Source organism: Gobio gobio (assembly GCF_949357685.1).
Source record: "Gobio gobio genome assembly, chromosome: 23".
NCBI lineage: Eukaryota > Metazoa > Chordata > Actinopteri > Cypriniformes > Gobionidae > Gobio > Gobio gobio.
The window spans coordinates 6,643,308-6,657,396 of record NC_137119.1 but is presented as its reverse complement, the minus strand read 5'-3'; the positions used below and the strand labels follow the sequence as shown (position 1 = coordinate 6,657,396).

Sequence of the window (14,089 nt, the reverse complement as noted above, 5' to 3'; positions counted from 1 at the left end):
TTTAACTGCTCAGGACAAACAAGGGACTCATGAACAACCATCACAAAACACACACACAGCCGTGGATCATTCAGAGTCAAGGGTATTTAAACTTGTGAACAGGTCATTTTTATCAATTCAGCTATTTTTTTTGTCTCTTTGGACCATATGTAAACGTCTTTTATGTAAAATATCTTATTCAGGACAAAACTAAATAAAAAAAAAAACATGCATTTTGTATGATCTCTCTTAATTTGTCACATTTTCACAGATTCTGCAAGGGGTGTTTAAACTTTTGAGCACAACTATGTCGAAAGAAACCTTTTCAAGAACATGTAAGTTCTTAGTACACTTTATTTGAATGGGAGAACTGATGATTACTGTAGTAATTTATGTGAGTACAGGCGTCTCTTATCACTGACGTAATCCAGTAATGTTTGCGTAAGGAATGTGCGTCAATAACACACTCGTTCAGGACAAATGATGTGTGTTAGAGGATGTAAATTCCAGGGATACGTCACAGTACCAAAACAATGGCAAAACTACTTATTGACAGAAATGCTTAACTCGTGTCATTTGTTCACCAGATGTAACTTTGGACTTCGACGTTTCATTTTTACGACACTCTTTCCATCCATCTAAACTGGAATCACTCTCAATAAAGACATTGATACAGTGTAATTACAATTTCAAATGGTCATGTTAGTTTTTATTTCTATTTTATTTACAATATGTCCTTCCAATTTAGTTATTTGTATGTAGTTATTAGTTTTTCAGTATATTTTGTTTTCATTTTAGTATAAGGATACCAAAGTCAATGCATTAACTGATACAATTTAAATATTTTTAACCGTTGAATGATTCATTTTAGCATTTTTAAAGTTTTTAAAATGTTGCTTGTTTTGCAAGTGGGTTGTTTACAATGTTCTAATAAACTGTGCAAAACATGGATTTAAAATTAATTATGGCCATTTCTAGTATATTTCTATTATGGCCATTTCTAATAACTATTGTTATTTTATTAGCTAGTTTTGGAGAAAACAATTATTTTGTTTTACTTTTGGATTTTCCCATTATGTTAATAAATAAATATTAACATAATGTGAAAAAAAATATATATTATATTATATTATATTATATTATTATATATATATATATATATATATATATATATATATATATATATATATATATATATATATATATATATATATATATATATATATATATATATATATATATATATATATATATATATATATATATATATATATATATATATATATATATACATATATACATACACACACCGTATATATGATTTATAATTATGTATATTGACACATACACTATATATTTATGAAATATTTGCAAGTATATACACTGTGTGTGTGTAATATATATATATATATTACACACACACAGTGTATATACTTGCAAATATTTCATAAATATATAGTGTATGTGTCAATATACATAATTATAAATCATATATACGGTGTGTGTATGTATATATATATATATATAAATATATATATTCTTAAATATATATTTACAAAAATATATATATTTCGGTTAAGGAAACAAATTCATTTACTTTTGGATTTTTCCATTATAACACGTCATTTAGAAATCAACATTGGCTTCCTGGGGACTGAACATGGCTAACATTCTAAAACAATAAAAAACTATTCAACCACAACATGACACGTGTTTATATGAATGCTTACATATCCCAGCTGTCATGGCTTGGTGTTTATCCAGAACAAAAAAAATCATGAACAATGTCACAGAACTGGCTTTGTGTCATTCTTGCCTGTACACCTGGGGACGACAGCATGCTCAAACACTAGTTTCCTCTATTGTTCGTAACCATGAACTTCAAGCCTGCATCTATATGTAACCATGCAAGTTTCCATTAAAAAAAAACCCAAAGACAAAAAGCAACCTACCTGTCCCTCCAGCATGTCTCTCTGCATGCCTGGTCTGTCCTGCTCGGTGCTGTTGGTCCTCCTAATGGAGAGACTGTGCGACTTGCGCTTCTGTTTGACTTGACGGGCGGCTGCGCTGTTTCCACTTTCAACAGGCATCACTCCTCAGTGACGTCCCCCTACGCACTTCCTACCTGAAACTGAGCAATCAAACGACAGGGTTTGCCCCATCCTGCAGCAATGGAGGAATACAGTGTGTCCTTTGTAGGATACTATGCAGTATGCTCTATTCCTGGATGCCATATGTAAATATCAAGTTAAATATTGAGGGAGGAAACATAAGTAAAGTAAGTCTTGGTTGATGACATACTTGAGGAAGTGTTGCCTACCGTGGGTGTAGGTTGATTTAACACTAGTTAAGCCAACATCATAAAAGTGAAGAGTTGCTGTAAAACTCTGATGCCTGAAGAGACGGTTTGACTGAGCAGGTGAGTGTGAATCTAAATGTCAAGATGAGTCTCACGGAAACTGTTAAAAACACGTCTGAGACATATTTCACCCAAAAATCTAAAGAAAGCTAAAATAAAGTAAAAAGGAAGCTTACATTTTTAGTAATTTAACAAGTTTTACAGTCATTTATCTGTGTTATAATTAAGAGAACGGCTAACTTACTATAGTGCGAATTATTTTAATATTAAAATCATAATCACATAAACGTCGCACACCTGTGTGTGATAGGTGCAAAGGAGAGCAGGACAAAAAAGTCCAATTAATATCAACCAATGCAAAAAGTCCCGCACACTATCAACTTGCAATTTAAAATGATTTATTTTATCATTGCAACGTTTCGATCTTTCGACATAAGAACATAAGAAACTTCCGTTTCTTTTAAAAGGTACCGTTGACCAATCGCAATCTCGAGGTCAAGGTAAACCAATCACAATGAATAATAGAACACATTAACATAAAATTGTCACGTCACAATTAATCGTGAAATCATCTTAAACTCATCACATTACCATGAATGAATAGTGGAGCACATCCTCATGAACTCGTTATATCACAATTAATGGAAAAACCAATCATCATAAACTCGTCATATCTCAATGAATGGTAAAACACCATTCATTGTGATGTGATGAGTTTAAGATGATTTCACGATTAATTGTGACGTGACCATTTTATGTTAATGTGTTCTATCATTCATTGTGATTGGTTTACCTTGACCTCGAGATTGTGATTGGTCAACGGTACCTTTTAAAAGAAACATCATGCCTGAGGAAGATCGAAACATCGAAACGTTGCAATGATAAAATAAATCATTTTTGATGATAGTGTGCGGGACTTTTTGCATTGGTTAATATTAAAATCATGAAAATTAATTCTCATTAGCAATTTTTTACCATGACAAGAACGCTTTTGCTTAACAGAAGTATCGGAATTTTTCCTTTAAAGTATTGAGAATGGGATATTTTTATATTACATTATCAGTAACAAGAATTTAAGAAGAAATTAGCTTAATTATCATGAAAATATATCAATAACGTCACATATATACACTATATTGCGAAAAGTTTTGGGACGCCTGCCTTTACATGCACATAGGGCTGCTCGATTATGGAAAAAATCATAATCACGATTATTTTGGTCAATATTGAAATCACGATTATGTAACACGATTATTTCACATGACTTTGGGAATGTGTTGCATTTATTAAAAATACACCTTTCAACAATTCAATTGAAATTGTAACATTTGTTGTACTTTTTGAACTATTAAAATAAATAATATAACATGTATTCAAATCAAAGTATAAAAGTATTCACGTAAAAATGATAACCACAAATAAATAAGATCAACAATATGGTTCGGCTAGATATGCTTTTCAGGAATGTCTAACATTAGTTTTCAAGTACAGAAATTTATCAAATGTAAAATAACATTGCATATTTAAGTGCATAAATTAAAGATTAATCCTATTAAACTTACAAAAGCTATTCAATCAAGAGCAGTGAGTGATGTCCTTGTCTTTTGTTGTTTGACATTAAACAGCAGACAGCAGTAAAGGCTACTGCCCCTTTAAGACCTAACGCATGGATATGCGTCGTCTTTCTCGACTGTATAAAGTTTACTCAAGGCATATACAGACTATGTCTGCTAGGATACTCATCAAGATGGACATGTTGACATACGTTTTGTGTGAGTTTGTCCGTTCAAGAGCAAGACTTGAAAGAGAACTCAATATCTGCGCGCTGTGAGACGTGTGCGCGCTTTCGGATGAGTGCAGAGACACATTTTCTCACAGCGCGCGAGTCTTCTCATTCACGTTTCATTCAGAACGCAAGACAAAATGAGAGTGTTCTTGCCAAACTGAACTCGTTTTTTCTCGATTGTACTATTTTGGTGATCGTTGGGAGGCAAAATCGAAATCGAAATTCGATTAATTGCACAGCCCTACATGCACATGAACTTTAATGACATCCCATTCTTAATCCGTAGGGTTTGATATGGAGTTGGCCCATTCCTTGCAGTTATAACAGCTTCAACTCTTCTGGGAAGGCTTTCCACAAGGTTTAGCAGTGTGTTTATGGGAATTTTTGCCCGTTCTTCTAGAAGCGCATCAGAAACTGATGTTGGACGAGAAGGCCTGGCTCTCAGTCTCCACTCTAATTCATCCCTAAGGTGTTCTATCAGGTTGAGGTCAGGACTCTGTGCAGGCCAGTCAAGTTCCTCCACACCAAACTCGCTCATCATGTCTTTATGGACCGACGCTTTGTGCACTGGTGCGCAGTCATGTTGGAACAGAAAGGGGCCGTCCCTAAACCGTTCCCACAAAGTTGGGAGCATAAAATTGTCCAAAATGTCTTGGAATGCTGAAGCATTAAAAGGGTAACTAAAACCTAAAAAAACTTTTTTTAGTTAACGATCTGCAAGACTGGGGCTTTATTAGTGCTGTTCATTGCTTCGAGTAAATTTTTTGACATTTGGGTATAAAGTGTTTTAATTCTACAATATATGGTGTAAAAACGTCTGAGGTTGAGCGGTGGATACTGCAGTTGAATTTTCCTATTGGACGTTGTTTGCCATTGTGGCGTATGTTGGCTCTTCCAACGGCTTACTCCCCACGCCCCTGAGAAATGTTTTCCCACATTGATCACATGAGAACGGCTTCACTCCAGTATAAACGCTCATGTTACATGAAGTAAAAACATTATGAATGAAACTTACTTGACACTTGCTTTAACATTCTAATGAAGAAAACGCACTTGTCAGTACACGTCAGGCTTTTCTTGCAATATTTTTTTTTTGCCGTGGTAACGAACAACAATACCATAACGTGCAGCCGTATATAGTGGAAATCTGTTTATAATAGGCTATTAGGTTTGAACTTATTGGTCCTATTGATTCAGTTTATTATGAATAAACATCTGACAGCTGTCAATCAATCCGTCACTGTGGGTCTCAGGCGCATGCCCCCGCTCAGCCCCGCCCTCGGTTCGTCCCGTCTCTGCCCACTTTTTCAGCATTTTTTAAACATTGCCAGTGGGTGAAGTTAGGCTCTGATCAGGGGTTGAGTTATCCTTTAAGAGTCCTTTCACTGGAGCCCAAGAGTCCTGACCTCAGCCTGATAGGACACCTTTGGGATGAATTAGAGTGGAGACTGAGAGCCAGGCCTTCTCGTCCAACATCAGTTTCTGATGCGCTTCTAGAAGAATGGTCAGAAATTCCCATAAACACACTCCTAAACCTTGTGGAAAGCCTTCCCAGAAGAGTTGAAGCTGTTAGAGATGCAAGGGTGGGCCAACTCCATATTAAACCCTACAGATTAAGAGTGGGATGTCATTAAAGTTCATGTGCATGTAGAGGCAGGCGCCCCAAAACTTTTGGCAATATATATATAATAAAAATTTAATAAAAATTTTGAAAATATAATTGTGCTCAAAATTATTTTATTAACAGGTCAAATTTTAAATTATGGTGAATTTTTATTTGACAAATAGGCATCTTCTGGCTAGAAATGACACAAAAAGTTGCGTTAGAGATATTAACGAAGAACAATAGCATTTTTCTTTCTTTTTTTTTTACATTTTGACAAAACATTCCTCATTCCAACATGTCCACAATTATTCATACTTTTTCTTAATAATCAATGGCAAAGCCTTTATTTTTCATCACAGCTATCAAACGTTTTTTTTCATAGTTGGTGACACGTTTTTTGCACATTTCCATAGTGATTTTGGACCACTCCTCTACTGCACAGATCCCCAGGTCCTTGAGGTTGGAAGGCTTCCTTGCCATCACTCTGGTCTTTAGTTCTCTCCACAAATTCTCAACTGGATTCAGGTCTGGTCAGGTCTCAAAATGTTGATATTGTTCTGTGCCAACCATTTCTTGGCCACTTTTGCTGTGTGTTTTGGATTGGAAGGTCCACTGCGTCTCAGGCCAAGTTTTTTTTTCTGTATTTTCATGATGCCATTTACTTTTAAAAAGGTTGCTTGGCCCATTGGCTGAAAAACACCCAGAAAGCACCACCATGCTGGACTGTGGGCGTGGGGATGGTGTTCTTGGGGTTTGAATGCTTCTTTTTTTCTCCAAACAAAAGCCACATCCCTATGTCCAAACCACTCAATTTTTGTCTCGTCAGACCACAGAATCAATGACCAAAAGGCTTCTTCTTTGTCCAGGTGAGGCTAGCTTTTCTGTGCCTGTCTGGAAGTGGACTCCATCATGTCTGCCTTGAAACGTTGGTACCAGCATTGCTCAGATTATTCAGGATGGCTTTGCTGGTGATCCTTGGATTCTTCTTAGCTTCCCGCACTACCAGCCTCGCCAGCACAGGGGTCACTTTTGGCTTCCTAACACGTCCTTTCAGATTTGTTTTACAATGATGAAGCTCCTTGAATTTTCTAATAATGCTTTGCACAGTGGCCACTGGTACTTGAAACATTTGGAAATACCTTTGTAGCCTTTCCCTTTCTTGTGAGCATCCACAAGCTCCTTGGTTTTAACCATGACTTGCAATTGACCAGAAGCTGACAAGCAAACAGGTGTATCAGCTGTTCTGGATGTATAGTTTATAGACCAATTGAATGCCCTAGAACATGCTAGAAGTTGCCAGGAGCATTTAGAATGGTACTGAATTTCCTGAGAATTTTGCAATGAGATCTGTGATATGCATAATTTCGGACATGGAATATTGTCAACATGTAAAAAAAAAAAAAAAAAAAATTTTCAGTAATATCTCTAACACGCAGAAGATACCCATTCATCAAATAAAAAAATTCAGCCTGGGTATGAATCATTTTGAGTATAGAGACACGCGTCATAATCTGAAGACCAAGCCCACCGGGGGGGAAAACAATCCAAAGCTCTCCATTGACTTTGCATTGCGTGAGGCTGCCTCCTTGTCATTTCGGACTCATAACAAAAAACAGAACAATGTCTAAAAGCTGATATGTGAAAGTGTAAAGCAAACAAGCTAAACAAAACTCAGAACTAAAAAAAACTGAAGTTTTTATAATCTGTTGACTCAAAAAAAAGCGTTTAAGGATACAGAAGTGGATACAGGCAATTGAGACGCCACATGTTATATTGCACTGAGAACTACACCGACTAGAGGGGAACGTAATCAGCGACAGGAAATATAATATATAAAACTGACATTTGGATATTAGACTTAACAGTGACACAATGTTTACTGCACACGTAGACATATTGAGTGTCAGGATCCCAAAATTTACACATTCTTCCTTCTAATGCTTCACGTCTTATTGCCTGTATCCACTTTTGTCTTCTTAAACGCTTGTTTTTTTCGGTCGACAGCTTATAAAAACGTATTTGTGTTTTTTAGCTTGTTTGCTGTACACCTTGTCACATATCAGCTTTCAGACATTGTTCTGTTTTTTGTTATAACAAGGAGGCAGCCTCACACAATACAAAGTCAATGGATGTCAATGGATTCATACTTTATTTTTTTTAGGGGGAACGGGTAATATGACTTGGACCCTTTTTCCTTTTGAAAACCCATTATAATTTTGGTTTTAGATGAAGCAATGGGTGTCATTTTAAAGTAAAATAAAATGTAAATATGTGAAGTTTATGTGAGTTGATGAAGTGATGAATAAAAAAAGTTAAAATTGTGATCAAAAAAGCAAGCCAGGCATTATCCATTCCACAATAACAATCAACAGAAAGTGTTAATGTCAGCCTAAGCATCTTAAGAAGTATGAATGATCATATATATATAAAAAACATAATGCTAAATAAAGGGCATGCAAAAAAAAATACAAATACCAGGCATGGAGAGCAGTGAATGTTAAACAAAGCAGACACATCCTCAGACGACTGCTTAAAGTGATGAAGAAGACCTCAACAGGAAGCCCGGGCCGCACTCACTCCAGCACTGAACACAAAACAACACCAGCTATCGGTTCACAAACATGACAATGAAGAAAAGAAAAGCTGCAGGCATGGAGTGACAGCTCACAACCTAAAATAACAGGAAGGAGGATGAGAGTAGGTGGATGGAGCTGGTAAAACAGACGGGTTTTAGCTCATGAGGTTAGTGGGTTTGAACAACTCAAGTGTAATACATCCAAGAAGACATATGACACTATTATAAAAGAGTTATTGTTTTGTTTTTTTAGGGGCACTAGAATAGGTTATCATGCTTTAAAGCTGCAATATGTGAAATTTGTGCAGTAAAATATCCAAAAACCACTAGGCCAGTGTTATATATTTTGTTCAGTTGAGTACTTACAATATCCCAAATGTTTCCAACTATTTGTAAATGGTGAGAAAATGTTATTTTAACCAAAGAACCGGGACGTGTGATGGAGTCGCCTGTCAAACGTGTCATATCTGCGTTCTCCTCGGTTTCCAGTTTTTATTTTGCAGAAACGCTGTACTCTCACTGCAGTGTGAACAAGTGCCATAGCAGCCGCCGAGAGAACGCAGGGTAACGTCATAACTTCATTTTCTAATATGAGTCTAATATGATCAACAGAGCTGCGTTACCTCATACTCATGACCAGCGGAAGTGGCACTGGCGACTGTGTCATAATAAAAGTCCCGCTGCTCGCGAGGCGTTTGTTGCGTTCATCTTATTAACAATCGCTCTAGCGGCCTTCACAACACTCGGTCCTGCTTTCATACAACAGTAACGTTAATAATCACATCCATGAACATGATTTCTGCCCGAGTCCTATCCTGATTCTTTTCCACCGGCTGTGAGGTGAAGACCACATGTCCCAAGATTCTGCGCTCAAACTTGGCGTCATCAAACTACGCCTTTGTTTTGAATAGACGACCTCTAGCGGACGGAAAAGTTACATAGTGCACCTTTAATGTTCAAAAACATTATTATGTATGTACATTTTTGCAGCACCTCTTATTCCCAGGCTGTCAGAAACGCTCTGATTTCTACCAAGTCCCTCGCTCTGATTGGCCAGCTGACCCAGTGCGTTGTGACTGGCCAAACATCTCAAGCGTGTCGGAAATGTCACACCCCTTACCATAACTGAGATTCAGCTTCCAAGGCTTCTAACGCAATCATAAACGCACAGTTAATATTGTTGTGAGTACCGTATCAAATCAGATTCGTAATAGGAGCCGATTATTGGCCTGGCTGATATTAAGCATTTTATGGTTATCGGTATCAGTCATTTTTAATTTTGAAATGCGCTTTTGGCTCTGATGCAGCCACCTCCATCTTAACGTGCATTTCAAAATAGTTCAACTTTCACCGCTGTGCTCTGTGATGATTACCCGAGCGGCCAATAGAAACGGGGCATTCAAACAAGTGCGGAAAGCAAAATGGTTGAACAGCTAGTATTGTGTGTAGGGATCGACCGATATGGATTTTTTTTTTGTGCCGATGCCGATACCGTTTTTTTTTTCATCAGCCTTAGCCGATGACTGATACGGGCTGCCGATTTTCTTGAGCCGATATTTGGAGCCGATACTGCTTTTGCTCCCTCAATTTACACAACATAAAAATGACACAATGATCATGATGATAACAATTTAAAATTTAAAAAAGGAACATTTATTGAACTAAAAAACCAATATTTAACAAATAGTAAAAACAGGTGACGTAGAACAAGAAAAAAAAGAGTTCAGTGGTGAAAAATTCTGAAAATAAATATTTAAGCATAAATACAATAATGACACTATTGCACACAGTATCAACAAACAAGCAGCATAATAAAGTGCACACTGACTGTACTATACTTCATTTTAAAACTATTTACAACCTAGTCATTTAATGGTTACACTCTAAAAAATGCTGGGTTAAAATTAACCCAAGTTGGGTTGAATATGGACTAACCCAGCAATTGGGTTGTTTTGACCCAGCGGTTGGGTTAAATGTTTGCTTAAAACAACCCAATTGATGGGTTAGTCCATTTTCAACCCAACTTGGGTTATTTTTAACCCAGCATTTTTTAGAGTGTAGGTGCACTTCACTTAATCTCTTGTAGAGCAACACCAGCAGTAATTCAGGAAAAAATCTCCCAATGCTCCACGTGAAACTTCAGTCTTTCGACCTTTTACCATCGTGTCAATTCTCAATTGATTTGGATTAATATGCGCGAGGGAGGGAGAGCAAGACAGTTTGAAGACGGTGAGAGCTGCCCTGTGGACGCCCGTCTGTAAATAATGCAGGGAAAAAAATATTGGCGAACGCAGCAGCCTTGTATCGGCCGATGCCGATACACGTAAAAATCGCAAATATCGGCCCGATATATCGACCGGCCAATATATCGGTCTATCACTAATTGTGTGTGTCGGAATTTCCGGAGCTATAAAATACAAGTTTAGCACAGGATAGATACATATTTTGCTGCTGACCGAAAGGTGGAACAACAATCAAATACCTCCCGCTAAAAGTTTTGAAAACTCCGCCTACTTTGCTCTGGCCAGGGTAGCATAAATCGCTTTGTATCTGAAGCGCAGCGCATTCCACATCCTGCCTGAAAGGTCCTCAACACTCACGGGACACTTACATTCAAAGTTTGTTGTTGCGCCAAACACCGGTTTGCTTTTGCTGCAGTCGCCACTTCCGCTCTTTTCGTTGCGTATGAGGGGTAACGCAGCGCTGTTTTACATGCTTAAAACAATCATACTAAATACATTTGAGTGTGTCGGAAGTTATGTTATAACGTTACTCTGTGCATTCGCCCGGTGGCTGCTATGAGAGACTTGTGGCACTTAGCAGTAAAAATCCAGAAAAGAGTCTAGATCGATATTAGAATATCATAATACAAACTGCTGCTAATGACATGCAATTCATTTTAATGATGTATACGGATCACAAGTGCCCAAAACTTGCATCTTTTTCACATATTTTTGTTTTTAAGACTGAAAATTGACAGGCTTGTGCAGGAATTCTATGGCTGTTTTGCCCTCCAGGGCAACAGTCACGTGACTGAATACTATGAATAGAGAATTGTTGTTTTTTGGGCCCAAATTGGCCCCTTTAAAGGGTTAGTTAACCCTAAAATGAACATTAGCCCATGATTTACTCACCCTCATGCGTAAAAGTGCTCCATGCGGCTCCGGGGGTTAATAAAGGCCTTCTGAAGCGAAGCGATGCATTTGTGTAGGAAAAATATCCACATTTTAAACTTTACAAACTGTAATCTCTAACTTCCGCTAACTGTCGTATGCGCGTACACAAGAGACTGGCGTTCCAGCCTATGACGTAAGATTTTGGATTTACATTTTACATTTACATTTATGCATTTGGCAGACGCTTTTATCCAAAGCGACTTACATTGCATTCAAGGTATACATTTTACATTTTGTCAATTCTTGCTTTCCCTGGGAATCGAACCCATGACCTTGGTGTTGCTAGCGCCATGCTCTACTGTTTGAGCTATAGGAAAGCTATATGAAAACAGTCCAGGGTTGTTCTCCATATAATGGACTTCAATCGGCTACAAACGGTTCAAGGTCCAAATGACAGTTTCAGTGCAGCTTCAAAGGGCTTTAGGGGGAACCAGACGATGAATAAGGTTCTTATCTAGCGAAACGATCATTTTCTGTGAGAAACCGAGCAGTATTTATGCTGTTATTTTACCTCTTAACAGACGGACGTGATCATCTCTGAGCTCCGCCATAACTTCCGGAGAGTAAGGTCAAATTAGATCGTGGTTATAGATATATCGATAGTAGATGCCTCATTCTACTGATCCGTGCAGTCGCTAATGAGGCATCTACGTATACATCTATGACCACGATCTAATTTGACCTTACTCTCCGGAAGTTATGGCGGAGCTCAGAGATGATCGCGTTCCTCTGTTAAAAGGTAAAATAAAAGCATAAATACTGCTGGGTTTCTCGCAGAAACGGATCGTTTCGTTGGATAAGACCCTTATTCATCGTCTGGTATCGTTTAAAACCCTTTGAAGCTGCACTGAAACTGTCATTTGGACCGTGAACCGTTTGGAGCCCATTGAAGTCCATTATATGGAGAAATCCTGGACTGTTTTCATCCAAAATCTTAATTTCTTTTCGACTGCAGAAAGAAACAAACGGACATCTTGGACTACATGGGGGTGAGTAAATTATCAGCAAAAGTTTATTTAAAAGTGAACTAATCCTTTAACCCAGTTTGTAGACGCAGTTGTTATTTTTAAGAAAAAACTATCAAAACTTGCCCACTTGTATTGAATTGTTAATATGATTGTAATGACTATCATTACCATGCTATGTTCCTCACATGACCACGTAAACCATGGTAATGTCATGGCATATTGTCCAAAATTGACATTATGGTATTTGATGCTTCTTCTTACGTTTTGTAAATGCTTCATAAAATACAAATTCCTCTACTATTTATGGAAACATATGACTGCCTATATTCATATTTAAAGGCTATTTACATTTAGAAGTCGTACATGTTTAATTCTAAAGTGGAAAACGTCGTTAAAAATACTATTGTTTTGGTACAAGAATAATAGTTTGGGTTTAAGTATCGTCCCCTGAAAAAGTCTGGTGCGCTGAACACACAATTATCCAAATTGCATATATGCCATACGCAAGATCTGACCACACACACACACACACACACACACACACACACACAGCTGACGCAAGGTCAGCTGGCCTGCTCGGTTAAAACACCACTAACACAGTCAAATGATGCCCGTTATCATTCATGAGCCGGTGCTGTTGTGTCTCTCTGTGTGTTGATAAAGTGATTATCAGCTAATCTTCCATTACGACGAACACTGGCGCCTCTGCTCTCAATAACTTACTCACATTTATGACCGCTTCAGATGATCTGAGCGCGTTTGTCATTCGCTGACGGTGGGCTGGTGTGTGTTTGAGTCCTCCAGCATGATCCACACAAACACGAACTGATGATTCTGTCAAAGAAACCTCCGGGATTTTCACACTTTGATGTTATTTTTTTTATCAAACCCGACGCTGTCAGCAGACTGTGAAGCAAGAGGAAATGACAACAGATCTGACGGGCGTCCCACCGGATGCAAAACTTCAAAATAAAAGCTTGAACGACGTTATTCATTAAAAAAAAAAATCTTCGTCACTATGTAATTAATTATTAATAATAAAACGCACAGCTAAATATCACCACAAATACGTACATGTGCATCGACATTATTAAAAAATTGTAATGATTAAAATATAATGAATAATTAAATTATGAGTATGATATTTCACATTCATACATAGACAAAAAAATGACGAATGATGAGACAACAATGTAAAAAATATTGGTTTTGCTCTCATATGGAAGCTATGTGTTTACACAAGCTTACTTTAAATAGTAAATAGCCAACTAAATACGTAAACATTTAGTTCACGTGATTTTGAACCTTCATTTAAAGGGTTTTCTGATATACCAGAAATGAAAAGTGGAAAATGTGAAAAATATATCCTTATATCCTCAATTTGCATGGGTTATTATTATTATAAAGGGTTTTACAATAATGTTGAGATTAATTAAACGATTAAAAAGATTAATTATATATATATATATATATATATATATATATATATATATATATATATATATATATATATATATATATATATATATATATATATATATATATATATCCAGTGTAACTGTTAAACGTTATATTGTTATGTCCAAAATATTTGACATTAAACAATTTACATGTTAAATGACTTGCATGTAAAAAAAAAA

The 14,089-nt window shown here is 36.8% G+C and overlaps 1 protein-coding gene across 7 annotated transcripts in view; it reads right to left on the bottom strand.

The window, feature by feature from the left end:
• The window catches only part of wdr37 (WD repeat domain 37), a 76,589-nt gene extending 63,196 nt beyond the window's left edge, over nt 1-13,393 (bottom strand). For 2 of the 7 annotated variants that reach the window (XM_079805975.1, XM_079805976.1), the window contains exons 1-3: nt 13,177-13,377; nt 8,206-8,314; nt 1,932-2,110 (exon numbers count right to left, since the gene is read on the bottom strand). Coding sequence is in view for 4 of the 7 variants with exons in the window: in XM_079805974.1 (XP_079662100.1) it covers nt 1,932-2,069 (138 nt within the window). In the remaining 3 variants the exon portion in view is untranslated. Of the gene's footprint in view, nt 1-1,931; nt 2,111-8,205; nt 8,315-13,176 lie in introns of all 7 variants that reach the window. The other 5 variants (XM_079805974.1, XM_079805972.1, XM_079805973.1 and 2 more) reach the window with 5 other exon arrangements.
• Nucleotides 13,394-14,089: the final 696 nt, after the last annotated feature.